Consider the following 27,459-nt stretch of genomic DNA (forward strand, 5'->3'; position numbering starts at 1 on the left):
TCTAAATTGATACATGACTTAAGAGATAAATTAGAGGTGTGGGGGAAAAAAAATACCTTTTTTAAAATTATGGATGAGAGAAGAATTCATGACCAAATAGGAGATAGAGAGGACTAACCCCCCAAAAGGGTAATTTTGATTACATAAAATTAAAAAGTTTAAAAACAAAACCAATACAATTAAAATTAGAAGGAAAAGCTTGTTTTAAAGTCAAATGGGTAAATGGTAAAAGGATTTATATAGTCCTTTAAGGTTTTCAATGAGCTTTACAAAATTTTTTTCATTAGATTCTCACAGCAACTGTATAAAATAAGTGCCACTGTTATTCTCATTTCGCAGATGAAGAAAGCAAAAATCAGGGAGTTAGAACAAGCTCAAATCACAAACTAGTAAATATACAAGACACTTATGTGTATGTATTCACCTATACTCTGTGTGTGTGTGTGTGTGTGTGTGTGTGTGTGTGAGAGAGAGAGAGAGAGAGAGAGAGAGAGAGAGAGAGAGAGAGAGAGAGAGAGAGAGAGTGTGTGTGTGTGTGTGTGTGTGTGTGTGTGTGTGTGTGTGTGTGTGTTAGCCAATCCAGGAAAATTGTTTTACTGGGACTTTTTCAATGGGAGCCGAGGGTAGGTCAGAAATGAGAGAATGTGGACCTGAAAATTTAATAAAGTGAATTTTTAATGAAAGTTGTTTTTTTCTATAATATTGTTGTGTGAAATGTTCTTTTAGTTTTTCTCACTTCACTCTGCTTAAGTTCTTGGAGGAGTTTCCCTACTACTAGTGGATTTAAACTGCTTTTTCCAAGGTCATCCTTGATCTCTTTTTTTTTTGCTAAATGGCCTTCTGAAGAAATTAATGAAAAGACACTTCCTAAAAGCACTTATGTACAAAGCACTGTGCTGAGGCTACAGATCAAAAAAGCAAAATCAACTCAGTTCCTGCTCTCAAGGAGCTCTCCTAACAGGAGAGACAAGGCATATATAAGAGGTAATAGCTCCAAGTGACAGGGAAAAGGCCTCACACATCTTAAAGCGCAGAGGTAAAGCATGATATAACTCATCTTTATTGTCATTTCAAGTAATAAATTCTATCTTTTTCTGACAATGAACAGTGTCAAGGATTTTGATGGTTGGAACTTTCTTTTTTCTTCAGTAGCTATGGGAGTTGCACAGTTGTATGGAATGGGGCTGGCAGCATCTTCAGATGAAAATCACCAGGTCCCAAATTCACAGGCTCCCAGGACTATTGCAGGAATTGGGCTGGACACCCGACACTTCCAAATGGGCTAAAGGTACATGTGCTGGGAAAGGTGAGGAGTGGGAAGATGCTGCCAGTCCCAAGGCTTCGTGGCTTTTCTTTTTTCTTTTATAATCTTAATATTTTATTTGTCTAATACATGCAAAGCTTTCAACAGTCACCTTTGCAAAAACCTACCATATTCATCATACTGTGCAAGAATAATCAGATTGAAAGGAAAAAAAACATAAGAAAAAATAAGCAAACCACAACAAAGGGGAACATTCTATGCTTCAATCCATATCAATAATACTTGTTGGCTTTTCTAAATCATCATTCTTCTTTGTAGCAAGTTGCCTGGCTCCTCTTACTGAATACAATTCTCATACCTGGATTTTTGTGATATATTCTCTCCTGGCTCTTCTAGACTTGGTTCCAAGTCTCCTTTAGTGGATCGTTACCTAGGTCCCCACCATTACTCGACATGGCATATCTCAAGGTTCTATGAAGCCCCTTTCTCTTCTCTCTATTATTAATGATCTTAGCCCAGATTCTACAGATTTCACTGTACCTCTGTGTAAATGAATCTCACATCTAAATATCTGATCCTTTTCCTTCCCCTGAGCAACAATCTATTATCAAGTACATGCTGGGCACATATGCCTACATGCACATCCAGAGACAATCTCCACTTCAACCTGTCCAAAACAGAACTCATCACTCACCTTTCCCTCTGAACTCATCCTTCCTCTTCAATGATTTATTGGGGGGGGGGGGGGGGGGAGGAGAGACATCCTTCCAGTCACTCAGATCTGTAACCCTGCTATCAAGCGCTCACTCTGCACACCTCAGTGGCCAATGTCATTTACCTTTCCAAACATCCTCTGCACCTTCCTAGTAGCTACATTTACAGAGGCACCATCCTAGCTCAGATCTCCCTTAAGTAGTGCAAGAGCCTCCTAGAAGGCCTCCCTGAATACAGCTTCTCCCCTCCCTCATCTTATATTCAGTCCCCAGGTTAAGGTTCCACTCCTAAAGCACAGCCCTTCAGAAACTTCCGTGGCCCTATTTCTCCAAGGATAAAAATTCAGTATTTGGCTTCTCAAGCCCTTCTCATTGATTCTAACCTATCTTTCCAGGGTGATCACACCAAAAGTTCCACCTCATCAAGTGACATGCCAAACTGGCTGCTCACTGCTTCCTATCACTAAAGCTTCCTGTTTGGCAGGAGTTCCCTCAAGCCTGGAATACTCTTCCTATTTACCTCTGCTTCTTGGAATCCTTAGCTCCTTCCTACAAGCAAGATAATCTTTTTTGATCATCCCAGTTGTTAGAGCTTCTCTCCCCTCCAAAAAAACCCCAAATTACTGTGTATTTGATATATATTTTCTTTACTTATCTAAGTATGTATTCTAGTCCCAGAGTAGAATGTAATCTCTTAGAAAGTGACTTTCATTGTAATCTTTAAAACCCTCAGTACCTAAGACAGTATCCAAGGCATATAGCTTGATTATTTTTAGGACAGGTAAAGGCTAAATGACAACTTTAAATTAGTGATGTAGGAAATTCTTACGGAGATCTGAAGCTGTAACAGATGATTTGTTATCCATTCCAACTCTAAGATAGATATTTTTTATCTAGCATGTCATTTTACAAGTACTTTAAATTAGTAAATACTTATTAAGTAGTCACTCTCTTTTTGCAGAAGCTGAGAAACTGAGGTTGAGAGAGGTTTATGTGTACAGGTCACCCAGCAAATCCTAAATGGCTTCTAAGGAACATTTTCATGGGACTTTGTTATCATCTGTTATCTTGATGATGATCCATTCAAGAAAGGGAACAAATTCAAACCAAGAAGTTGGTCTGTCTATTGGATTCTCCTAGTCTGGTTGTTCATAGGCTGTCAGGGAAAAATACATTATGATTTTTCCTTGGGGGAAAAACACACATCAAGTGGACAGAAGACATAAAAGTACAGGAAGCTCAGAGAAAAGATGAGTGAAAAGCTGAAGCAGAAGAAACCAGTATGGATTCCAAGAGTGGCCCAGAGAGTGACAGAAAATGGGTTTCTCAAAGCCATTCTGACTATAATCTTCTCTTTGCTAGTTTATAGCTTTCCTGTGTCAGCAGCCATGTCATAAAACACAAGGTTCTCAGTCACTCCATACAAAGGGAGACTCAATCCCACTGACTTAACTGTATTTAATAAAATGCTAATAAAAACTACTAATGAGAAAGAATAATTGAAAAACATTCTTGTTGGTACAATTGGGCTTACTGTGGTCCAGATTCAGACAATAATTTGCCCAAAGGAGGCTCTTGGTTTGTGTCACAGGATTATTCATGTCTGTATGACCTTGGACAAGTAACTTTATTCTCTTCAGTATTTCTCATACTGGGCATTTATATCAAAGATGTTAATGACAAAAAAAAAGGCCTACACATAACAAAATATTCACAGCAATACTCTGAAATAGTAGAAAAATTAGAAACACAATGGGTAACTGGGAAAAAGACAAAAATTAGAAACAAAATGGGTTACTGGGAAAAAGACAAGACAAATTGAAATATATAAATGTAATGAAATACTATTGCGTGTTATAAACAGAAATAATAGCAGTCTCAAGATACAAGCTACATAAGCCTTGTGGAATCAGAGTGATCATGGGATCACAGATTTAGAGCTGGAAAGGGACACTGGAGGTCACGTCATTTTACAGATGAGGACCCCATGGTCCAGAGAAGTAAGTGATATGCCCGATGTCATAAAAGTGCTCAGGTCTTCTGACTCCATCTCGAGGGCTGTCTCCCCTGTACCAAGTAAACAGAGCTTAGAAAGTAGAATCACTAGAACAAAATACACCATGACTACAATCATGAAAGCAATAAAACTAGTAGAAGTCAGGAACATTCATGAAATAAGATGAAAACTATAGAACTGATCATGAACTATATACCTCCTCTTCTTAGTAAAGACAGGAACTATTGAGCATTGCTTAATTTTGCTTGAATCTTTTTCTTTGCTTCAAAGGATTCAACAGGGAAAGAGGTATTTAAAATGGAAATGACTACTGTGTAAAAGCAAAAAGTAGCAATAAAACTCTTTTTAAAGAAAAGCAAGATCCAAAACCAACATTTTTAATGAAGCATATTATAATTATCAAGCAATATATTATACTGAATATAACAGTAAAGTGACAAGACCAGTCTTTCTGCTTAAGGAAAATTATTTAAACCTTAAATGCCTAAAATTGAGTCACAATCTCTACACCCGAATAGAAATTCAGTTCAATCGTATTGCTTTCCTAACAATGAGGACTAAAGAAATAAGCATTTGGGGTTCAGTGTTGTTGTGGTTTTTTTTTGAGGGAACATAAGGAAAATGCTGCCTGAGGGCACTGGCTTTGGCTGGTCATTACAGAATATGAGAATACTGAGTTGCCAGAAGAGGAGGCACCAAAAAGCCAAAGAGGTGAAGAGACAAAGAAATCACCCCCCTCTCTAAAGTTGGCCATGGCCCCCAGTCTGCCCTCTGGTCTTCCTCCTCTCCCCAGAAACCAAGAGTCATAGTCCAGGTCCTTATCCTTTCCCAAGGACTGGTTGTGGTAGCAAAAAAAAAAAAAAAAAAAAAGGTGATATATGTGGGGGTTATCATATGCCATTCATTAGTGTGAACAAAAGATGCTTAATCTTAACATATGGTTATACCTGCCAGGTATATATGGTAACGCTTCCCCTGACACCTCTTAATATTTCTCTATCCACCTACTAATGCCTGAAGTTCTAAAAATTGTTCACACTAAAAATAAAAAAAAAAAGTTTTAAAATGCGTATTTATTAATGGAACAATTTAATCTCAATTCTGCCAAATAAATATAGGTCAGCTCAGCCCAATAAGCACAGAACAGATTTCTAGTTTTGAATGGCAAAGAATTCGAGAAAAGGATGGGTGGGTTGTCAGAAAGATGAGAAGAAAAGGATAAAAAAATTTGATCAACTTCAACATTCTGTCTAGGGTATGCCATATTTATCTCAACTGCGCACAAAGAAAAAATATTTGGGGGCAGATTGTTATCTTAGCCTTAAGTGCTCAACTACATAACAAATGAGGGTGCTCAATGCATTTTGGGTTCTCCTTTAAGTAAAATTTTTTTTTTTTTTTAATAAGAATCTTATTCTCCAGATGACTGATTATCAGGTCAGACTATGTTATTCTATCAAATGAGATAGTATTTGTAATACTAATCCATTATGTGTCATATAGATTCATGCCAAGTTGCTGTAATACAATGTATAAAATTTGAAGAGGAAAAATACTTTTGATTAAGGTCTTGTTGAAAGCCATTTACCTTTAGAATTCTCTACTTTCAAAGGATAAAAGCTGGAGGGGGCACCTAGCAGCGCAAGTGGATAGAGCACCAGCCCTTGAGTCAGAGTTCAAATCTGGCCTCAGACACTTGGCACTTCCATGCTGTGTGACCCTGGGCAAATCACTTAACCCCAATTGTCTCAGCAAAAACAAACAAAAAAAGCCAAAGGATAAAAGCTGGTTTAAAAAAAAAAAAAACTTTTCTAATAATAGAGTTTATATCTATTTTTTAACTATTACTAATAATGTCAGTAACTGACTTGTCTATCAGAAAGTAGTCAGTCCAAAGCAATCCCAACAGACGTTGAATAGAAAATGCCATATGCATCCAGAGAAAGAACTAAGGAGACTGAATGTAAATCAACACGTTAGGTTCATTTCTTTTTTCTATTTTTTTAATCTTTCCCATGGTTTTTCCCTTTTGCTCTGATTTTTCTCTCCCAATATGATTGATAAAGGTAACAGGAAATCAAATAAGAAGGGACATAACCAGACTTGGCAGCACAGCAGAAGATGGATTGGATTTAGGAGAGTCTTAGGACAAGGATGTCAACCAGGAATCTACTGCTCTTGTCCATGTAAAAGGTGGTAATGGTCTAGAACGGGGGCTTCGTGCCCATCGGATGCTGTGAAGGTCCAACCAGACTGCCGGGTGTAGGAAGGGTTGGGCTAGGTCCCAGAGAGGAGCTCAGGATGCAGGAGAGCAGATGAAGTCAGTCCCTGGGAGGACAGCTGTGACTTCCACAGTGACAGGGACATTAGGAAGAATAGAGGGTGTAAGGGAATGGATGGCGAGCTCTGTTTTAGACATGTCAAATTTGAGAAACCTATAATATATCAATTTCAAGAGCTATCCAAAGGGTTGTTATGATCTTCTGCATAGAGATAACTGAACAGATGAGATCACCAAGAAAAACAGTCTAGAGGGAAAAGAGAAGGGGGTTCAAGACAGAGCCTTGGAAAATACACACATAATTAATGAACATAACTTTATATATAAAGATCCGATAAAAGAGACTAAAAAGGAATGGCCAAACAGGATAAAAGAGACTAAAAAGGAATGGTCAAATAGGTAGGAAAACCAGGAGTGAATCTAGAAAGGAGAGAGAATATCAAAAGTTACACACAGGTCAAAAAAGATGATTGTGAAAAGTCCATTAGTTTTGGCAATTAAAAGATCATTAGCAACTTTGAAGAGCAAGTTGTATTTGAATGATGAATTTGGAAGCCAAGGTGTAAGAGTTTGGAAGAGAAGAAGTACAAAGCACAGATAGCTTTCTCAAGAAGTTTAGTTGGGAAATAGAAACAATCTGGATGATGGCTAGCAGTGATGTCAACTGAAAAAAGGTTTTTAAGTTTGGACAGTGTGTGTGTATGTATGTATGTATGCGTGTGCATGTGCATGAGCGTGTGCATGTGCATATGTGTGTGGGGGCGGGGTGTGGGGTCTGGGTATGTGGGTGTGTGCTCTTGCGCAACCACAAAGGAAGTCAGTGGGGAGAGAAATTGAAGATTAGAGGAAAGATGGAGTTGCTAGTGGGGAAAATCTACTGGAGAAGATGAGGAATGTAATGAAGAGAGCATATTGATCTCATCATCATAAAAAAAGGAGGATTTGTAGGAGAAGATCTGAGTGATATGAAATATTCATTTTTATTTTACTTTTAAGATGAACAGGTATATTCTAAGTATAACTCTCAAATTATCTTTTAAAAAAGGGGGGAGGGAAGACTAGATTAAAATGCAAATTAATCTATAGTTTAAAAAGAAAAAATGAAGAGAACCACTTTAAACATTGATTTTCAAGATACAGTCTTAGGTCTTCCAATTGGTCCAAAGTGCAGTAGAATATTAATATTTATTATGTGAAAATGCCTATGCTTTAAAATTATAAGTATGTTCAACTTTACCACTTTGGTTGCAAAAGTTATATTATCATACTATTATACTACATTAATTTTGGTGATTTTTAAATAATGACAAGTTGTAACATAATAAAGTTTTCTTATACTGACAATAAAGACAACTGGCCATGTGGTTTTCAGCTTTTGAAGGCAGAGGGAGAATCTCTAGACTAGAAGAATAGCTTAAAGGTTAAAGATATTGTCAAAGTTATTTAGTTATTACTTAAAATTTAAATTAAAAGTGCTTTGGATAAGGAGAGCTTCATTTTTTTCCACTATCTAACACAGTGCCCTATAGATCATAGGCACTTCCAAAAGTTTGTAGAACTGAAATGAAGTCAAGGATCTTAAGTAGTATGGTTTCTTGCTTTTGATTAACTGTAAAACAAATTTATTTAGCTGTATGAAGATGTATTCTGATGGAAGTGGATATCTTCAACATAAAGAAGATCCAACTCACTTCCAGCTGATCAATGATGGACAGAAACAACTACACCCAGAGATGGAACACTGGGAAGTGAATGTAAATTGTTAGCACTATTGTCTATCTACCCAGGTTACTTATACCTTCGGAATCTAATACTTAATGTGCAACAAGAAAATGGGATTTACACACATATATTGTATCTGGGTTATACTGTAACACATGTAAAATGTATGAGATTGCTGTCATCTAGGGGAAGGAGTAGAGGGAGGGAGGGGAATATTTGGAAAAATTAATACAAGGGATAATGTTATAAAAAAAATTACTCATGCATATATACTGTCAAAAAATTTTTATAATTATAAAATTTTAAAAAATAATAAAATTTTAAAAAATTTAAAAAACCCACAAATTTATTTAGCAGCAAATTACAAAAAATTTAATATAGCAGCCAAATAAACAAAGGCTACCAAGTATGATTTGTGACTAAAATTTTTAAACTCCTTTGGCCACCAAGCTGAAGATAAAACAAATGGAAATGTAGCTTCTTGGAAGCTATCATCTCCTTCCTGGGTTTTTTGTCTATTTACCTCTCTGGTTCTTCTATAGTAGGGATGTTTAGATTAGGCACCACCAACAAAAAAAAAAATGGCCTAAAATTCACCACTTACTAAACTTTGTTCTAATATCAATCAGACCCTGTGTGTGAGCTTCCATACCAACAGTCAGTACTATAGTTTCAACTCTCATCTTAACAAGGGTCTCTGACTTTCTTTTCTTGCCCCTTCCCTCCCCAATCTATCCATCACACAATTATCAAAGAGTTATTCCTTAAACAGTAGTCTAACCATGTCATCCCTTGTTCAAAAAATGCTCAAAAAGCTCCAATGCTTTGTTATTGTCTGTAAGATAAAATATGAACTCCTATTTGCACCTGAAAACCTTTCACAATTTGCTATCAGTCAAGCTTTCAAGACTAGCCATTACTTTGTTCACGAACTCTAAAGTCCAAAGTAACCTATTAGTGTTCTGTGCAGGTGACATTCCATCCTCCCTCTCTGTGACTGTACTCTGATATCTCTATATCTTAGAATCCCTAACTCCCTTCAAAGCTTAGTTCACTTGCTACCTTCTGTTGTAGTTCAGTTATTTCATTGTGTTCAACTCTTTGTGATTCCAGGGACTTGTCCATGCGATTTTTTAGGCAAAAATGCTGGAGGGGTTTGCCATGTCCTTCTCTGGTTTGTCTCCATTTCACAGATGAAGAACTGAGGCAAAAAAGGTTTAAGTCTCTTGCCCAAGGTCACATAAATAGTTTGAGACTACATTTGAACTCAGATTTTTCTCACTAGAGGCCTGATAGTCACCACCTGGCTGCCGCATTCCCCTTCCTACCTGGGGTCTTTCCTGAGCCTCCCAGCTTCCAGGGCCACACAGTCTTTCCAAAATGATTTTGTACTTACTTTGTGCATGTTATGTTCATTTAAGAGGGTACTTGTTATTTTCCCTGACAAAGATCAGGGGCTATTTCATTTGTCTTATGTTCAAGATCTGACACAGTAGTTACTTTGTTTATTAATTAATTTTAAAGAAGCAGCACACATTAATCTGTCATCAATACATCTTCTTTCTCCTGGTGATTTATAAAGACATATTACCCAAAAGAAATTCCATTTAATTTCTCTACTTGCCAACAAAGCTATCTGTCTTTACCTCAGTATGGCAAATCTGGTTTAAATAATTTTTCTTTTTCTGACTATCTAGGTTGCCTTAAGGCAAAAAGAATGAGAGAACATGCATGTATTTTCAAGCCAAATTGTATGTACCAAGCTCTATGTACTCAAGTCTAATTATTCCACTATTAATAAATAATAAACCTTCTTAGAAATATATCAATTTAGAGAAATTAAATATTACCTCATAGACATTACATTAGCTCATATAAATCCTTTTCAAATGACAATTAAAAGTAATCATAAATTGAGAAAGTAGTGACTTTTTTTTTGAATTTTTTCACTTCCCCTCTTTCCCCCAGACTTTGTTATTTTAAATTTGCTTAAACTTCTTAAAAATGCTTTTTCTTAAATGAGAATAGAATGTTTTTTTTTGTTTGTTTGTTTGTTTGTTTTTTGAGGCAATTGGAGTTAAGTGACTTGGTCAGAGTTATCCACCTAGGAAAAGTTAAGTGCCTGAAGTCATATTTGACCTGAAGTCATATTTGAACTCAGCTCCTCCTGTCTTCAGGGCTAGTGCTCTATCCACTGTGCCACCTCGCTGCCCCAGATATTATACTCTTTAAAACAAGTCATACTCAAGATACTACTAAGTCATAGACCTAGTTAAGACATATTTTCCTAAAGCATGCAGTATAAAGCAATCAAATACTCAAAGTGACTTTGAAATATGTGTTTTTCATTAATTTACTGCATGTGATGTGGCTTCATGTACTATATGGGAGCAACTACAGGAGTAACATTGTATGTCCCAAATTCACAGAGGTAAAAGGACAGAAAAATCAAGATTCACTTCAGGATGCCAAGGTATGTGGAGGCCCATCATAAAGAGGTCATTATTTTGGTTCTTTAACAAAGATAAATGTGCAGCCATAGCAATTTTAAGTTGGTTCCAAATACTATATGATTTTAAACTACATTAAAAATAATGTGACAGTATACACAAAAAAGCATTGAATTTGGGATCAGAGGTCCTGGGTTCAAGTCATTGGGCTCTGACACACCCATGTGATCCTGGAGAAATTAGCAAAATTCTCTAAATATCAATCTCTTTAGCTATAAAATAAAGAGGCATGATGAAATGAATGTTTAAGCCCCTTCCAGCTCTAAATATTAAGATTTGATGGATTCATCCTTAAAAGACGAAAAGTAGAGACATTCTCTTACCCATATGGTAAAGAAAAAAAATTTCTAACATTTTATTCATAACTTAAACAATAGCTAGAGGAAATCAGAGAAATACAAGGAACATATGAGCAGAGAAATGTTTTACCAAAAGAAAAAAAGTATTTTTAAAGAAGCTGGATGTAGAAAGAATATTACTTCATTATCACACAGATCAGATTAGTTTCACTTTTTGAAGGGCTGGAGGCATCCAAAGTATTTGAATCTCATGGGTAGCACGTGTATGGATACTAATACATGAGTTTCTTCTCTTTTACCTTAATAGTCAACTCTTTATACCAGAATCAGAAAGAAAAAGAGGTATTTCTACAATCCATAAGCACTTCCGATCGTCTTATTAGAGACTATACTCTTATTTTGCTCCCAGTTCTTTTCAGTCGATTAGATTCAATATTAAGTACTCATGAAGTACAAACATCAAAGAACTAACTTCTAACTACCTGGTAACTTCAGGATGTCAAGATAAAGATACCCATGACAAGGAGAACCCTCTGTGGTGAACTTATGAAAGATAGCTACCACCAGGCAGAGTCTGACACAGCTGAAAATCAATGTACAGCAACTAATCTTGGGGTACAGTGAGGATTTAGTCAGTGTATCCTGCCCAGAAGTTGCAAGAAAAAGAAAGAAAATACAGTTTCCTTCCTCCTAATTTCAGTCACCATTATAGCTCAGGGAATTCAAAGCTGAGACAAACATGTGACAGCGAATAGCAACCTATACCACTTAAGGAAACAGATACACTAGTGAAATCACAGATCCATTTGAGTATTTCCATTTATGCAAAACACAAGGCTGGGCTCCAAACAAACAAACAAAAAAACTTCTACTCTCAAAGAACTTACATCCTTATTGTGGAAGGCTTGAACATGCTATACAATACAACTTGGATTAAAGGAACATATCAAATATATGAAGAACTTTTCCCCCTTCCCTGACCACGGCAATAATCAGTCAGAGCAGAAGTGGTATCCATGTTATCACATCTAACCTCTCTCAGACACACGCCTCAGGTACAAGCCCACCTCTGCACATCAGCTGCATGACCTTGGGCAAGACACCTAACCTAAACATCAGTTTATCTTTTAAAATAAAAAATAATATTTGCACAGAATGTGTATTTAACAGGGTCATTGTGAGAAAAATATTTTGCAAACTTTACCAGTCAATTCTTTTAAAACTTTATTTACTAAATGCATAAAATCTAAATATAGACAAGTTAAAAATATTTACAGAATTTTTTTTTCAACACACAAGACACAATCTTTATATAATTTTCCTCTAGACATTTACAGAGTGAGCTCAGATGATAAGCATGAAGTCATTCAGAGCTTTTTCAATACTTAAAAAAATCCAGTTTCATTAGCTTGAGGATCACTTAGGAAGGGACTGCAACTCCTCTAATCTAATCAAGTTTGTTTTTTTTTTTTGTTTTTTTTTTTTTTTGAGAAATGACAAAAAACAAAAATTAAGGGAAAAACCTCACAGCAGCTAGAGACCATCCTTCTGGTGATAAATGGCTCTGAACCTAGGCTTTCTTGGACAACAGGGATTACCAGGACCTGATCATACACTGTCAGAGCCCAGGCTCCACAGGTACAGCCTCAACATTATGACCAACTTTATGTTGTGACTTCCAAGGGGAGGTTTTACAAAACAAGTTAGCAGAAGATCAAGATAAGCAAGCTTACCATTAATTGGAGGGAAAAAAACTCTATTTGGCTACTACAAGAAAAGTAAAAAGCAGAGTCTAGGCCTAACTGCTTCTACAGTAGGGTAGGGGCAAAGACAACAGCTCATAAAAAGGGGGAGAAAGTGCATCTCTATACTCAAGAAGCCGTCTGAGGACAGAAGGAGAAAGCCAGGGGGCACACAAGCTGGGCCTGGAGGCAAGACGACCTTGAGTTCAAATCTGACCTCAGACACTTATTTGCTGTGTGAACCTAGCAAGGACTTAACCTTCTTTGGCTCGGTTTCTTCATTTGTAAAAATGAGCTAGAGAAAGAAAATGACAAATCACTTCACCATCCTTACCAAGAAAACCCTCCATGGGGTCACAAAGAGTCTGACACAGCTGAAAGTGCCTGAACAACTCCTCTCAGGGTACAGTGAAGATTTAACCAATGTGCCCTGTCCAAAGGATGAAGAAAAAAAAAAAAAGGGCAAAGAGAATATACTTTCCCTTCCTCCTAATTTCAGTCATTATTAATGCTCTGAGAATTCAAAGCTGAAGCAAACATGCTTTTGTTTTACAGAATCATTCACTTACCTAATCCTTACCCATGAGATACTTTTAGGTATCTGAGGAATGCATATGAGTTAGAATCCAGTTTATACATTTGAACATTTCATTTATACTTTTAAAAATTCTAAATACCTCATGTTTTACAAAAGCATCTCTTAAAATTTCAAATGACAAAAATAAAATGGATTTGGAAATGGATGGGGAAAGATGCTGCTTAATAATAAAGTATAATGCACCTGTACAACTTGCTTAAATGTTATTTTCCTAAGGAAAGGCTGAAAACTTATACTTAATGTTTACATATTAAACATTTGGCCCAACCACTTAAAGAGTAAAATTTTTTCTATCATCCACTAAAAGTAAAGGCATCTAAGCAGACAAATGAGTTCACTAAAATTGATTTTTCTCAAATTTGAATGGTAAGGTTTTTTTTAAACTTAAGATTTCCACACTGATTTCAGTTTCCCATTTAATATATAATGTTATTCTGACATCTTTAGAGACCTTTAACAAAAAGAGCAACTATTCTCTTTAGAATGGAATTGTGTATCTACTAAGTCTAAAAGCCCTAAAGTAACATCATTCCATTCAGGAAACTTATGCATAAGTAGTAAGGAAAGGAAAGAAACAACTTTTCACCTCACAGCAGATTTCATTAACCTCCTGAAATGAATGGGAGAAAATAAAGATGTAATTCCCAGGGATAAAAATTTAACATTTAAGATTCTTTTTTAGGTAGACAACCTTTCCAAATCAATACCTGATTAAACACATTTCTTTGAATACAACTGGGGCTTTCAATAAAATTATATTTTTGTGAGATTTTTTTTTCTGTTGCAATAAGGTTTCTCTCTAACTGAGCTACCCAAAGAGCAAGGATTTTTATTATCAGAAAAGCCAATTTAAAATGCAAACTATAAACTTTATAAAAAATTCCATATTTAAATAAATCAAACTGATCAAGTTGTCAAAAGCAACAGTACAACGTACAGCAGATGCTTCATAGAAACTAAAATATGCACATCATGCCAAGACTATTTTCCAAGCAGGTGGCAAAAGAAACCACATAGATCTGCCATCAGCAGGGAGAGACATTCCCAAAAAAATATGCTTAAAATACACTGGCAGCCACGCTGTGGTCAAAGGATGATCTCCACTACTCTCCTTAAGAGTTTCAAGGTCAATACTGAATTAATTTTGTCAGCCTTACCATCATGCCAATTCTTCCATACACACACAGATATACAGATACACACACAAGCTAAGAAGATTGCAGCAACTTCATTGTGTTTAAAGACAGTGAACCTCAAGATCCATAACTTTAGTTAGGTGAACTTATTTACAACAAGCAATATGAAGCATTGTGAACAGGAGATTAAAACCAGCAATTCCATGGAGCATACCTGGGAAAGCTCAAGCTATTCCAGGCAAAGCAATTCTAATACTGCAGGGCAACTTGGCAAGAATTCAGCACCACTGGTCAGAGCTTCACTTTTCTAACACCAGCTCTACTGCCACTATCTCTCATAAAAAGCACTGGAAGCTCACCTAGGATCTCCAAAGAGTATGAGCATCTTAAGGCATATGATAAGGAATCACCAGATTAAAATTATCCCAGGGGCTTCAGCTCTTGCAAGTGCCTTTGCTGGAAAGTGAAAAACTTTCATCTGGGACAAGACAAATGCTCTGATACAGCAAGAGTCTGCTCAGACTTCATAAAGATTGAATGTTGTCAATCCTTTTTCTTGTAAATATGGATAAAATCTGCAGATACAGCCTGGGCAGAAAAGAGGAAGATAAACAATTTAAAAGGGAAATTGTGGTAGTGTTCTGCTCTACATGGTACCCATCTCCTCTTGCCACTCTCAAGCTATGAGCATACAAAAATTATTGATTACACATTTTGATGTATCCCCTACAAGTCTCTTTCAGCTCAAAAATGTAAGAATCTAAGACATGAAAATCCATTAAGAACAACAGTAAGAAACTCTGAAATTTAAAAATATGATCAGATAAATAAACATTTAGGAAGGAAAAGATGTTAAGGAAGGAAAGGAAGAAGGAAGGAAGGAAGGGAAGAAGGAAGAGAAGGAAGGAAGGAGAAAAAAGGAAGGAAGGAAAGAAGGAGGGAGGGAGGGAGGGAAGGAAGGAAGGAAAGAAGGAGGGAGGGAGGGAAGGAAGGAAGGAAAGAGGGAGGGAAAGAGGGAAGGAAGGAAGGAAGGAAGGAAGGAAGGAAGGAAGGAAGGAAGGAAGGAAGGAAGGAAGGAAGGAAGGAAGGAAGGAAGGAAGGAAGGAAGGAAGGAAGGAAGGAAAGAAGGAAGGAAGGAGGGAAGGAAGGAAAGAAGGAAGGAAGGAAGGAAGGAAGGAAGGAAGGAAGGAAGGAAGGAAGGAAGGAAGGAAGGGAGGGAGGAAGGAAGGAAGGAAGGGAGGGAGGAAGGAAGGAAGGAAGGGAGGAAGGAAGGAGGGAAGGGAGCGAAGGAAGGAAGGAGGGAAGGGAGCGAAGGAAGGAAGGAGGGAAGGAAGGAGGGAAGGGAGCGAGGGAAGGAAGGAGGGAAGGGAGCGAAGGAAAGAAGGAGGGAAGGGAGGGAAGGAAGGAAGGAAGGAGGGAAGGGAGCGAAGAAAAGAAGAAGGGAAGGGAGGGAAGGGAGCGAAGGAAAGAAGGAGGGAAGGGAGGGAAGGAAGGAAGGAAGGAAGGAAGGAAGGAAGGAAGGAAGGAAGGAAGGAAGGAAGGAAGGAAGGAAGGAAGGAAGGAAGGAAGGAAGGAAGGAAGGAAGGAAGGAAGGAAAGAAGGAAGGAAGCGAAGGAGGGAAGGGAGCGAAGGAAAGAAGGAAGGAAGCGAAGGAGGGAAGGGAGCGAAGGAAAGAAGGAAGGAAGCGAAGGAGGGAAGGGAGCGAAGGAAAGAAGGAAGGAAGGAAGGAGGGAAGGAAGGAAGGAAGGAAGGAAGGAAGGAAGGAAGGAAGGAAGGAAGGAAGGAAGGAAGGAAGGAAGGAAGGAGGGAAGGGAGCGAAGGAAAGAAGGAAGGAAGCGAAGGAAGGAAGGGAGCGAAGGAAAGAAGGAAGGAGGGAAGGGAGCGAAGGAAGGAAGGAAGGAAGGAGTGAAGGGAGCGAAGGAAGGAAGGGAGCGAAGGAAGGAAGGAAGGAAGGAGTGAAGGGAGCGAAGGAGTGAAGGGAGCGAAGGAAGGAAGGAAGGAAGGAGTGAAGGGAGGGAAAGAAGGAAGGAAGGAAGGAAGGAAGGAAGGAGGGAGGGAGGGAGGGAGGGAAGGAAGGAAGGAAGGAAGGAAGGAAGGAAGGAAGGAAGGAAGGAAGGAAGGAAGGAAGGAAGGAAGGAAGGAAGGAAGGAAGGAAGGAAGGAAAGAAAAATATATAATATAGAATTTTGAGAGTCAACGTACAAAAGTTCTAGGAACAAAAGACATTCAAAAACAGAAAAAAGGATACTGCTTTTCACTTATCCCTACAAAAGTCCAATTCAAAGTAAAGTGGCCCTATTCCAAAACCCTGTGAAAAGTAGAAATGGAATTTTGTACTGTGCATTAAAAAATGATCTCTAGCACGAGTTTGTGACAAATTCTGTTAACTATTTGTATTAAACTTCCTAAAAAGACAATATAGTATAAAACAGTTTAGGGGGAAAAATGCAAACACAAGGACAAAACACATTTTAATAACAGTTTGTGATGACTATTGGCACATTAAATTATTATACTTCATAAAATAAATTTTTAGGGGCGGCTAGGTGGCACAGTGGATAGAGCACCAGCCCTGAAGTCAGGAGGACCTGAGTTCGAATCTGGCCTCACACACTTAACACTTCCCAGCTGTGTGACCCTGGATGAGTCACTTAACCTCAATTGCCTCAGGGGGAAAAAAAACAAAAACCACCACCCTACACTTGGGTGTTACTGTTTGACCTAAGCTAAACTTATCTTTTACAATGGACAATAAGCTTAATTCTTAAATGCTGCCGTAGGCCCTGTGCTTTAAGTTGCAAACCACAGTTTTTTGTCAGCTTATTTTCTGAAGACCCATTCTGATAAGAAGCATTTAATCATATTATGTATTTTATGTTTTCTCTTTTTCTGCATTATAATCTACACATACACATGTTTAAGATGATGTTCACCACACAGCTGCACAGTCCTGACCTCCAACAAATGCTTAGCTTCCTAAAATAAAATGCAATTCCAATTGTCAAAATTTCTTAAGTTTACAATTATTCTATTTATTTTAAACTGTATTACATCGACATAAAATTGTCTACAAGCCCGAGGACTTCGCTGCCCACTCAGGCCTTGCCTTAAAAGCTGTTCTCGTCGCGGACAATGGGTAAGGATGCTCGCGCTCTTACCTGTGTAGCCGGCGCACCAGCCCCACGAGGCCACCATGGCCAGGAGCCACTTGTACATGAGCCCTTCGATGTACCAGAACTGCTTCCTGTCCAGCACCCGGAGAGGCTGCAGGATCAGGATGTAGAGGACGTAGGATGGAATGGCGACCAGGTTGTTCATGACCATGAAGAGGAACCTCAGGAGAGCTTTCACAAAGGTCACGCATAGCCAGGGCACTTCTTCCAAAGACAGAGCCATTCTCACCCACAAGTCTGAAGCCTCCTCCTGCAGAGCAAGGAATAGACACTTGGGTGACCGGCGGGTCCCGGAGAGTGTGGAGCCTACCAGGTGGCTATCTACCCAGAGCTCCGAGGGAAATGGGGGGCGGGGGCGGGAGGAGGGCTCTGGCAAGGTCAGGGCGCTGCGGAGGTACGGGGTCATAGTATATTTAGCACACGTGAATGCGAACTCCAAGCACACATAACTAAGCTGCCCGCCCCTGCTCATCTTTATTACAGCCTTGGACTTTGCCAAATAATAACAAAGCCCGCGAGTTCGCTCGCATCTCCCACCTTTCCGGTAGGCGCGCGCCCGAGGTGCCCCCGCAGTCCGGGCCTCCACAGCGCAGTCTAAGTGGGCACAAGTCCCCGGCCGCCCCCAGGACCCTGACGTCCCCCGGGAGGACGGTTAATCCGCTCCGTGCTCGCTCTCCAAGAGGCCGCCGGAGGGAGGAGGACGGGGACTGGATGGGCAAGGACAGAAGGTGGCCGGCGGAGAGTGCGGGGCAGGGAGAGGCTAGAGGTGTTTTATAGCGGACTAAGGGGGTGGGGATGGAGGGGAGCTAAGAGGGAGGAGCAAGGCGATGAAAGGAGGGAGCGGGGACGCGGAGGGGACGGGCCGAGCCCCTCACTCACCTTCCGCAGCCCGGAGGACGGGCAGCCCAGGGCTGGAGAGAGAGGTGGAAGAAGCGCGGGAGGTGGAGGAGAAGGCGGAGGAGGGGCTGGGGTCTGCGGAGCCGGGAGCCGGCTGCTGGGGGCCCGATGCTGCGGGACGGCGGCGGCGGCTGTCCCCGGAGGAGGAGTCGGGGTCATGGACTCGGCGGCGGCCGATTCGGCCCGGGGCGCGGCGGCGGCCTCTCACTCCCCTTCCAGCTGCCTGTGGAGAGATGGAGGCCAGTGGGACCGAGAGCCGACCGGTCACCGGGGCGGGGTCCCATTCAAGCCGGGGGCGGGCAAGGGCTTCGGGAAAGCCAGCAGACACCCCCGGGGCCGCCGCCCGCCCCCCGCCCCAGGGCCTAAGGACCCGGGGTCCCTCCTCCTCGGCCCCCCCCGCCCCTCCTCCCGTGACCGGCGGCGGCGGCTCTGGCTTCCTCCCAGAGGACAACGAGGAAGACCTCTCCCCCTCCCTCGCTCCCCTCCCCCACCGCCAACGCCTCCAACCGTCCCCGCACCGGCCGCCGCCGCTCCGAGCCTGCCCTCCGGATCCTCCGGGCCGGGCTGCTCCGCGCTCCCCGGCTCTTAATTCTCCTCCCCCCCTCCCCCGCCCTGACCCCCGATCCCCGCGCGGCCCCGAGGGCGGGGAAGAGCCGAGGCTATACCTCGGGCTGGCCTGGCCCCTCGCCGGGCTGCGGGGGCGAGAGGAGCCCCGAGAATTCATCGCCCGCGGCGGCTCTGGGCGACCTGTCGGGCGTGGACCCCGGCCTCGGGTCGCGCTTGGTGCCCACGGCCCGCTAATAGCCGGAGACTCTACGGGGGAGCGGCGGCAGAGGCGACGGCGGCAGGAGGAGGAGGAGGAGGAGGAAGCGGCGGGAGCCCAGACTGCGGCGAGCGCCGCCCCCAGAGCGCCCTCTAATGAACAGCCGGGCCTCCGCCGCCGCCGCCGCCGCCGCCGGCCACCCTGCCCGTTGCCCTCGCCTCCGCCCCGCGCACGAGCCTCCCCGAGCCCGCCGAGGGCCCGGGCCAGGCCCGCGGCTAATTAGGAGCTGTCACGGCGCCAGGCGGCCGGGGGGCTCGCCCACACTCTCGCGGCTGCCCTCTGGGCTGGAAGCAACGCCGAGAGCCTGGGCTGGCCGCGCGCCGCCAGCGGGAAGAAAAGGGGGCGGAAGGCCACCAACCCCCCCCGCAGAGTGTGACCAAACAAAGTCCGAGCGGCCACAGCCGCCCTCTCCCCCTCCCCCCGTCCCGGACCGTGCTCCGGGCTGCCTAAACGCGCGCTCGGGCCGTGAGTCACGGCCCCGCGGCCTCCAGTGGGAAGTGCCTCGGGGAATTCGACCCCGCTCCTCTTCCCTAGAAATTCCTCCCCTTTCCCCAAGAAATCCACAAGCCCGAAGGGGACTGCTTTCAGGCTGTAGGAAGCAAGGAGCCTGGAATCATGGAATCCCCATTCAATTTCAACACATAACAAGGGCTTAATACGTGCCAGCCGACGAGTCGGTTGGAGAAGACCCGCAGCAAGATGCCCTGTCTCCTGGGGCACCAGCCGCGGCAGCGCTCCCTCCCCCCGCCGCTGGGCCCGAGCGGGGAGCGTCCCCCCACGGGCCTTTCCCATCCCCAAGGCTCCAAGTGCAAGGGCTGGACTGTCCTGGGGCGTGGAGGGAGCAGAGAATACTCCCGAGGCGTTCCCAACTCCCTAATCGTCCCAATTTCCTCCTTTACGGGGCTCTGACTCTGAGCAGGGAAAGGGAGCCGGCTTCCTCTCTCTGGGACCTCCTGAAACAGGTTATATTGCTCCCAGTGCCCAGTTGACCCAAAGGCAGGAAGAAAAAACCCATCTACCCATTTCAGAGATGTTAAAGAACGCACGTGAGGCTCGGGTCCGGGGTCTGGCTCTCAATTTCTCTTTAGCCCAGGGTGTGCAATGGAGACTCGGTACCGAGTATTACAGAAGGAAAACAAAGAACCGCATCCAGAGCCTTCTAGAAGATAGTGATCTGAAGGAAAACCAGAGATAAAGGCCTTGGTGGTTCTCCGTCATATTGTCCTTTGCAAGACTCACCAGGTTGTTTAAGTGAGCTCTAAGGATTATTTGTGGATTATATACAGGAATGTGAAATGACAGGGACTTTATAAAGCTCAAACTCCCTCAAGGGAAGGGATGTATGTAAAATGACAGCTAATTAAGGAGAGATTTGGGACTAGGGCCGAAGTCTAGAGGTCTTTCTACTTCACCACCTCAGACAGGGCCATCTACCTCCTGCAGGTCCCCTGAATTTTGTATCCCAGGGTTTGTATTTAATAAATGCTTAATAAGCCCTTGAATCCCCATTTCCATATTCTAAACACCTCGTGGAAGAGGGGTGTCTACAACAAGGCATAGATGACACTGCAAAGGAAAAGGCGGAGGATTTCATTGGAGGAGTGGGGGAGATAAGTATATAAGGTAAGGCTTCTGACGGCAACTGAGCTAAACTGACAAAGATTTCAAAAGGCTGATAGGAGAAAATGCCTTAAGGTCCCAGATTAGAGCCTAGAGCTCTCTGAGAGCTAACTCTTCTCATTCTGCAGTTCCAGGGAAGTTAAATGATGTAGGGAGGGGCACATAACCCAGATCTGTAAGAATTTGCTTTCTGGATCAGACTCCCAGTGGTCCTCAGACTTTTTAAAGAGGGGCCAGTTCACTGTCCCTCAAACTGTTGGAGGGCGGACTAGAGTAAAAACAAAAACTCACACTGTCTCGGGCCCTCAGCCCATTTGCCAGAACCCGCATCTGGCCCGAGGGCTGTAGTTTGAGAACCACTGCTTTTATCCATGTTCAACTTCATCCTATCCCCTGTTTTCTTCTACAACTTATCACCACTTCCTCCCTTTTAAACTTATGTTTTCAATTAATAATCTATTATCTTCACCCTTCTCCTCATTGAGAAGGTGGGGGGGGGACCCTTGTAACAAAACATAATTAAGCAAAATAAATTCCCACACATGGTCATACTTCAGAAAATAACTTATTCTGTACCCTGAATCTATCATGTTTGTCAAGGGATAGCATGTTTCATCAGTCCTCTGGGAGCTATAATTAGTCACTGCATCCATCAGAGTTCTTATAGTTTCAAAATTGTTGTTATAGGGGCGGCTAGGTGGCGCAGTGAATAGAGCACCAGCCCTGAATTCAGGAGGACCTGAGTTTAAATCTAGTCTCAGACACTTAACACTTCCTAGCTGTGTGACCCTGGGCAAGTCACTTAACCCCAGCCTCAGGAAAAAAAAATTGTTATAATTGTTAGTATGTATAATTTGTTCTGCTCATTTCACTTTGAATCAGTTCATATAAGTTTTCCCAATTTTCTATGAAACTATCCTTTTCATCATTTCTTACAGTATAATAATATTTAATTAATATCATAATGTATCTTCAGTTCATTTAATGGGAATCCCTGTAGTTCCATTTCTTTACCACTACAAAAAGAGCTGCTATATTTTATACACATAGGTCCTCTTTTTTTGATGTTTTTGGGATGTAGGCCTAATAGTAACGCCTTTCCTCTTAACCTGGAGTCCCCATGGGATGATTCATACTCTTTCCTTTTTCCTGTTCCTTGAAAAAACACAATACTTCTAATTGTTCTAATTGTATTACTAAACCCTAAAAGAAGGCTTGTTCATCCTTTTTATTTTTCAAAGAGGATCAATGACAATTGATAGGCAGAATAATATGTAGTAATCAACCTTACTCTCCTAGAGACATTGAAGCCCCGTGGCAGGACACAAGTCAAGATGACCAACAATGATCCTGGATGCCTTGGTGCTTTCAATGCCTGACCAAGCACTAAGCATCCCACAGTGCCCACTTCAGCCCAACATCTTGGGACAAATTGTCCTTATCCACCCTTTCCACCGGGGGAGAGGGAAATTCACGGGCTTGAAATGATATCCCCCTAACTCAGATTTGAGGTCTGCTGTTTCCCTCACACACAGCAAAGGTGCTAGTCCTTCCTGAAAACCCCACATACCCCACAGATTAACAGACATAGGATTAGAAATTATAAAATTAACATTTTCAGGTTTATCTAATCTTTACATTCATTCATGGTACTACACACAAAGTACAAAGAATCAGGTCTTCAGACGTCCAAATTCTTTCTCTTGCCTTGCTGAAATTCTTCAGCATCTTGAGTGTCAGATGCTTACTCTGTAGCCCCCATGACCTACAGTCCCTGCCTGTAGCAAAGACTTGATGCTTGTTGACTGATTGTCCTGCTTGTGGCAGACTCTCCAACAGATTCCAAGCTTGGGGCTGACCCAGATTCAGTTTGTCAAGATGATTAGCTGGACCTCACTTTCCTTAGCCATTGAGTGAGCATTGCCCCTGGTAAGCTGAGGCCTGGGAAAGAGCTTAATTTAGAAAGGCCCAGGTCATTCCTTGCATCCCACATCTTGCCGGTCATCTTGCCGCCTGTCTTGCCACTAGGCTTTGATGGATGTGGAAGAGAGAGTAAGGTGGATAACTTTTTGAAACTGCCTCATCTAAATCCATTCATGAGCAAATCCAGATATCACCATCATGATGGCATTGGTCCTCTTCAGTAACTTACCTGGGAGTCACAGGGCTAGTAATAGCTGAGGCCATACTTGAACTCAAAACACTGAATCTTCCGGGCTTCAGAATGTCCTTCAATGATGTGGGGAATTCCTTTTATCAGATGGATCTACTGAGAATCAAAGAGTGGCCTGAGGCAGAGTGACTTGCTCACAAGCAAACTGCCAGGATATTTCAGAGGCAGGACTTTAATCCAGATTTTCTTGACCCCAAACCTGGCTGTCTCTCCACGCTACACATCCCACAGCACAATGTGCTACACAATATACTGTGGGGGTCCATAGAGAAATCTTAAGGAAGCCATTGAAAATTACTTTTAGATGCTATTCCTGGTTTATAACTGATAGGTTACAGCCCATTATCTCATAGAGTTTCTATTGTATTGCCCTAAATGTATTTATTACATTTCACTTATTTCAGTTGAAATTTATCTGCTTTTTTACCTATTCAGCTTCATGACATCTTTCTGCAATGACTCTCATTGTTTAGAACAGTACTAATTTAGCACAGGCTGCAGAAAAATACTATACAAATACTTTTGCTAATAATTATAAATCTGAAGTACAGCCGTTCATACTTTTGTGGATTCCTGGAGAGCAAGGATCTGAAGTGTTCAACTATTACAGAAACTATGTTCCTTAACTGTAGAGTCAGATAACAATAAATCAAGTGTTGCAAACCTTCAGACATTCCTAGAGGATGAGGAATATATTTCAGACACTCATCTTGTTGCTATACACACTAATAGTGTAACATTTCTAAAACTCCAGTCCTTATATTTATTTGAAGCACAAATAGATATTCCTTTGTGTAGAAATATGACTCCAATATTGTTTTCCTTATGTCCCCAGCTACTTGAAAACAATCCAATCACATTTAATTCTACCCATCTTGTTCACATGGGTATTGCCAATTAGGTTTCAACCAAGGAGAGGTTCCCTTGGGCAGAAAAGTCCTTCAGGACCCTCTCTTCCTCCTAGTGGCAATTATAAACCAGATTTCACCTACTTGTCTGAATTCAGCACTGAACTTGTAATAAGCAATTCCTCCCAGTGTTATTGTCAGGCAGGATTCCTGATCAATGATTCCATTGAGTTACTGTGACTTTTCACATGGCTCCATCACCACCAATACCCCACTATATTCAATAATTAGAAAACAAACAGCATAGAAATGAATATTTCAGAATGTTTCTGCTTCCAAGTTGCACAAATTTTTTGTTTCAAAAGAAAATGAATGTACATGTAAATTATATATGTCTAATTTTTGTACATTGTGTTGCTTCCTTCAGTATCATTTCTAGTGATCATTTTATGTTAAAAATATACAAGTTTATAGCCTTTATTTTTTTTACTAATACTAGATAAATAGTGATTGAATCTACTTTTAGCTATGTACTTCCCTTCCTCAATTCAATAAATGTTTATTAAGACACATGGAAAGCCCTGGAAATAGTAAGATAGATACAACACAAACAGTATTGTGAAGTTTGAAAATTTAATAGAAAATAAATACATTATTATGTAACCCATATTCCACTCATCAAGTACTCACATGATTTCAGGTCCAAATTGTCTCTGCGATATCTGAAATTAAGAATTCCTAAAATCTGTCAAATCCCGTTGTTCAGTTGTCCACTGTACCAACAGAACCTAGGCTAAACATTTCTTTGAAATAGCAATATTTAGTTGAAATGCAAACATATAATAATAATGGAAAGATCTTCATACATATTCATGAATGAACTCACATCTCCTTTCCCTTCAGAGTCTTTGGGATACAATCTCCAAAACAGCCTGTGGTATATCAAGAAGTTCCAGCTATTGGTTCTGATAGGCCGTTATGGTTCAAAACCAGCTTCCTGACCCCCACTCCATATATGATACTCATTTTCTTGTTCCATATTTCCATGTAGTATTTGGCTTGCTTTGCTTCCTAAATTGCTTTATTTAGTTTATTGTAATCTTCTTGTAGCCTTTTCCTTTTCCCATGTTGTCCTTTGAAAACAATCAATCTAATGTCCCCAAAACTCAAGTGCAAGTCATTTAATCAGTAAATTTATGAATCACCTACTATGTGCAAAGTACAAGAAGTACTCATTTGAGGGATATAACAGAAAATAGACTAACTGCAGTGAATAATCGAGAGGAAAAAAAAACCGTTAATTTTTCTCTAATGGTTTTCAGTGAACTAGAATATCTGAGAGAGAGTCCCATTTGGAAAAAGTCACTACTAGATCCTTGCAAATGTAAAAAAAAAAAAAAAAGTAAAAATAAAAACAATCCTAGTTAAAAACTCATTGTCTAGCAATCCTTCCAGGGCTACTTCTCCAATTCTTAATCATGGGAAATAGATCCCTAGAAGGTCAGTCCACTACTACCACTTAAGTTCTGAAGATCTGAGTTTCTCATACTATAGCTCATAACCCACTAGAGTGGTTCCAAATGATAGCTAGCACACTTAATTAGCTAATTTTAGCCAAGCTATATAATTAGATTTGATATGACATTTCTCCTAACAGTAGATTCAGTTATTATTTACCTAGTGTTAGTAAAAAAACAAAACAAAATAAAAAAATCCCAAAACATGAAGACTATAAACTTGTATACTTTTTAATATAAAATGATCATTAAAAATGATACTAAAGGAAGCAACACAATGTACAAAATGCACAAAAATTAGACACATGTACAATTTACATCTACATTTTCCTTTGAAACAAAAACTGAATGCAGCTCAGAGACAGTCCTTAATATTTTGTGCCTCCTAAAAGTCTTTCACAAAGAAAAAGTCAATGGGGAGAGTGGATACAAACTTAAAATATAAAGAGAGATTTTTTAACAGAAATATACATGGCAAAGAGGTTACTTACAATGTCTGGTTACTGGAAATCCTGTGCTCTCTTCATAGAGTCCTCATGAAGTTCCACGGTTTAGTTCTCTGCTATGTACCTTAACTATAGATTAAATCTTCAGTCTGCCACAGACTGCCCAGTTTGCCCTCACCAATTTGAATCATTCCAGGCGGAGCCCTTGCTAGTCAATTGATAGACTTATTTAGACTTGAGTGATTAGTGGCTGATAACTTCATTAAACTTCCTTCACACCTGAGCAGGAGTGTTTGTATTTGAACTGGAACTGCTGGAGCTTTGTCTTAATTCAAAGGAATAAAGTTATCTGCAGTTGTTCAGTTATTGTAGCAGGCTACTGACAGAGATAGGAGTTTCGGTTTCTTTATCTGTAAATAAGAGGTTAAAGTAGATGTTTCCTAACATTCTTCCTTTTCTAAATTCCCCGTTAGTATGATGACTTATTTGGGGATACAAGTATCTTTTAACAGTACTCCTTACCTAACATTCAACAATACAACAAGTATTTGTTAGGTGTTTACTATATGGCAGCCAGTTTCCTAGGTGACAACAATACAAAGATAGAGATAAAAGTCTTAGTATTCTGTGCCTTTACATAGGGTTAGTTCTGTCTCTTAGTATATTTTTTATATACAAAAATGATAAATCAATTTCAAAGCTTGTTATAAACAAGAAACGTTTACAGCAATGGTCCTCAAACTTTTTAAATAGGGGCCATTTCATTGTCCCTCAGACTGTTGGAGGGCTGGACTATAGTAAAAACAAAAGCTCACACTCTGTCTCCGCCCCTCAGCCCATTTGCCATAACCCAGCGGTTGGCATCTGGCCCAAGGGCTGAAGTTTGAGAACCCCTGGTTTACAGTATCAATGATGATTTGTCTTATTAAAGACCTTTTAGATGACAGAGGCTATTCCTACTAGAGTAACCGATCAGTTCCATAAGGACCTTACTAACATATAATGTACAAATCCTTGAGTTTTCAGATTACCTTTTCAAAGAAAGAGACAATGATCTCCTCTGAATGTCATACCAAGGAAAACTGGATATTACAGGTGGGGAATCTAACACCTAGTCAGCCTTGCTAAAGTGACCACTGCAATCATATAACCAGAAGTACCATCTTCCCCAAAGTCCTACTCTGACTAGAATGAGGGGATAACAGTGTCCTATGGGGAACAAGCTGGAGCTTGGATTCACCTGATTGGTGATGTCTTTTTGTACAAGAAGCAGCCTAAGTTTAAAAATTGGGTGTGGCCCAGTAGAAAGAGGGCTAGATTTGAAGGCAGGAGCCTAGTTCCATTTGAGGGTTAGGATCTTCAAGGCTGATCATTGGGTGATGGCCTTTTTGGTGTGGAGAATGAACCGAGGTAATTTGTGAAACCAATTTTTCCCCCCCTGAGGCTGGGGTTAAGTGACTTGCCCAGGGTCACACAGATAGGAAGTGTTAAGTGTCTGAGATCAGATTTGAACTCGGGTCCTCAGGGCTGATGCTCTATCCACTGCCCCACCTAGCTGCCCCAAACCATTCTTTAATATGACAGCAGTTTCAATAGCCTCTTCCATAGACAAACTGTTACCATGTCTTTAGTGGGCTTTGGAATTTTGGAAAGCAAAATAACAGTTAACTTCCATTTCTT

The 27,459-nt window shown here is 40.9% G+C and overlaps 1 protein-coding gene across 6 annotated transcripts in view; it reads right to left on the minus strand.

Annotated features, from left to right (window-relative positions):
• LPGAT1 (lysophosphatidylglycerol acyltransferase 1) overlaps positions 1-26,350 on the minus strand; it is a 97,741-nt gene extending 71,391 nt beyond the window's left edge. The window contains exons 1-4 of one of the 6 annotated variants that reach the window (XM_074309095.1): positions 25,825-26,350; positions 20,222-20,349; positions 18,335-18,575; positions 17,441-17,705 (exon numbers count right to left, since the gene is read on the minus strand). In XM_074309095.1, coding sequence (XP_074165196.1) covers positions 17,441-17,705; positions 18,335-18,511 — 442 coding nt within the window. In that variant the 5' untranslated portion in view covers positions 18,512-18,575; positions 20,222-20,349; positions 25,825-26,350. Of the gene's footprint in view, positions 1-17,440; positions 17,706-17,992; positions 18,102-18,334; positions 18,576-19,017; positions 19,190-20,221; positions 20,350-25,824 lie in introns of those variants that run through there. The other 5 variants (XM_074309094.1, XM_074309093.1, XM_074309099.1 and 2 more) reach the window with 5 other exon arrangements.
• Positions 26,351-27,459: the final 1,109 nt, after the last annotated feature.

The sequence above is a fragment of the Sminthopsis crassicaudata genome, chromosome 4, assembly GCF_048593235.1.
Source record: "Sminthopsis crassicaudata isolate SCR6 chromosome 4, ASM4859323v1, whole genome shotgun sequence".
Taxonomy (NCBI): domain Eukaryota; kingdom Metazoa; phylum Chordata; class Mammalia; order Dasyuromorphia; family Dasyuridae; genus Sminthopsis; species Sminthopsis crassicaudata.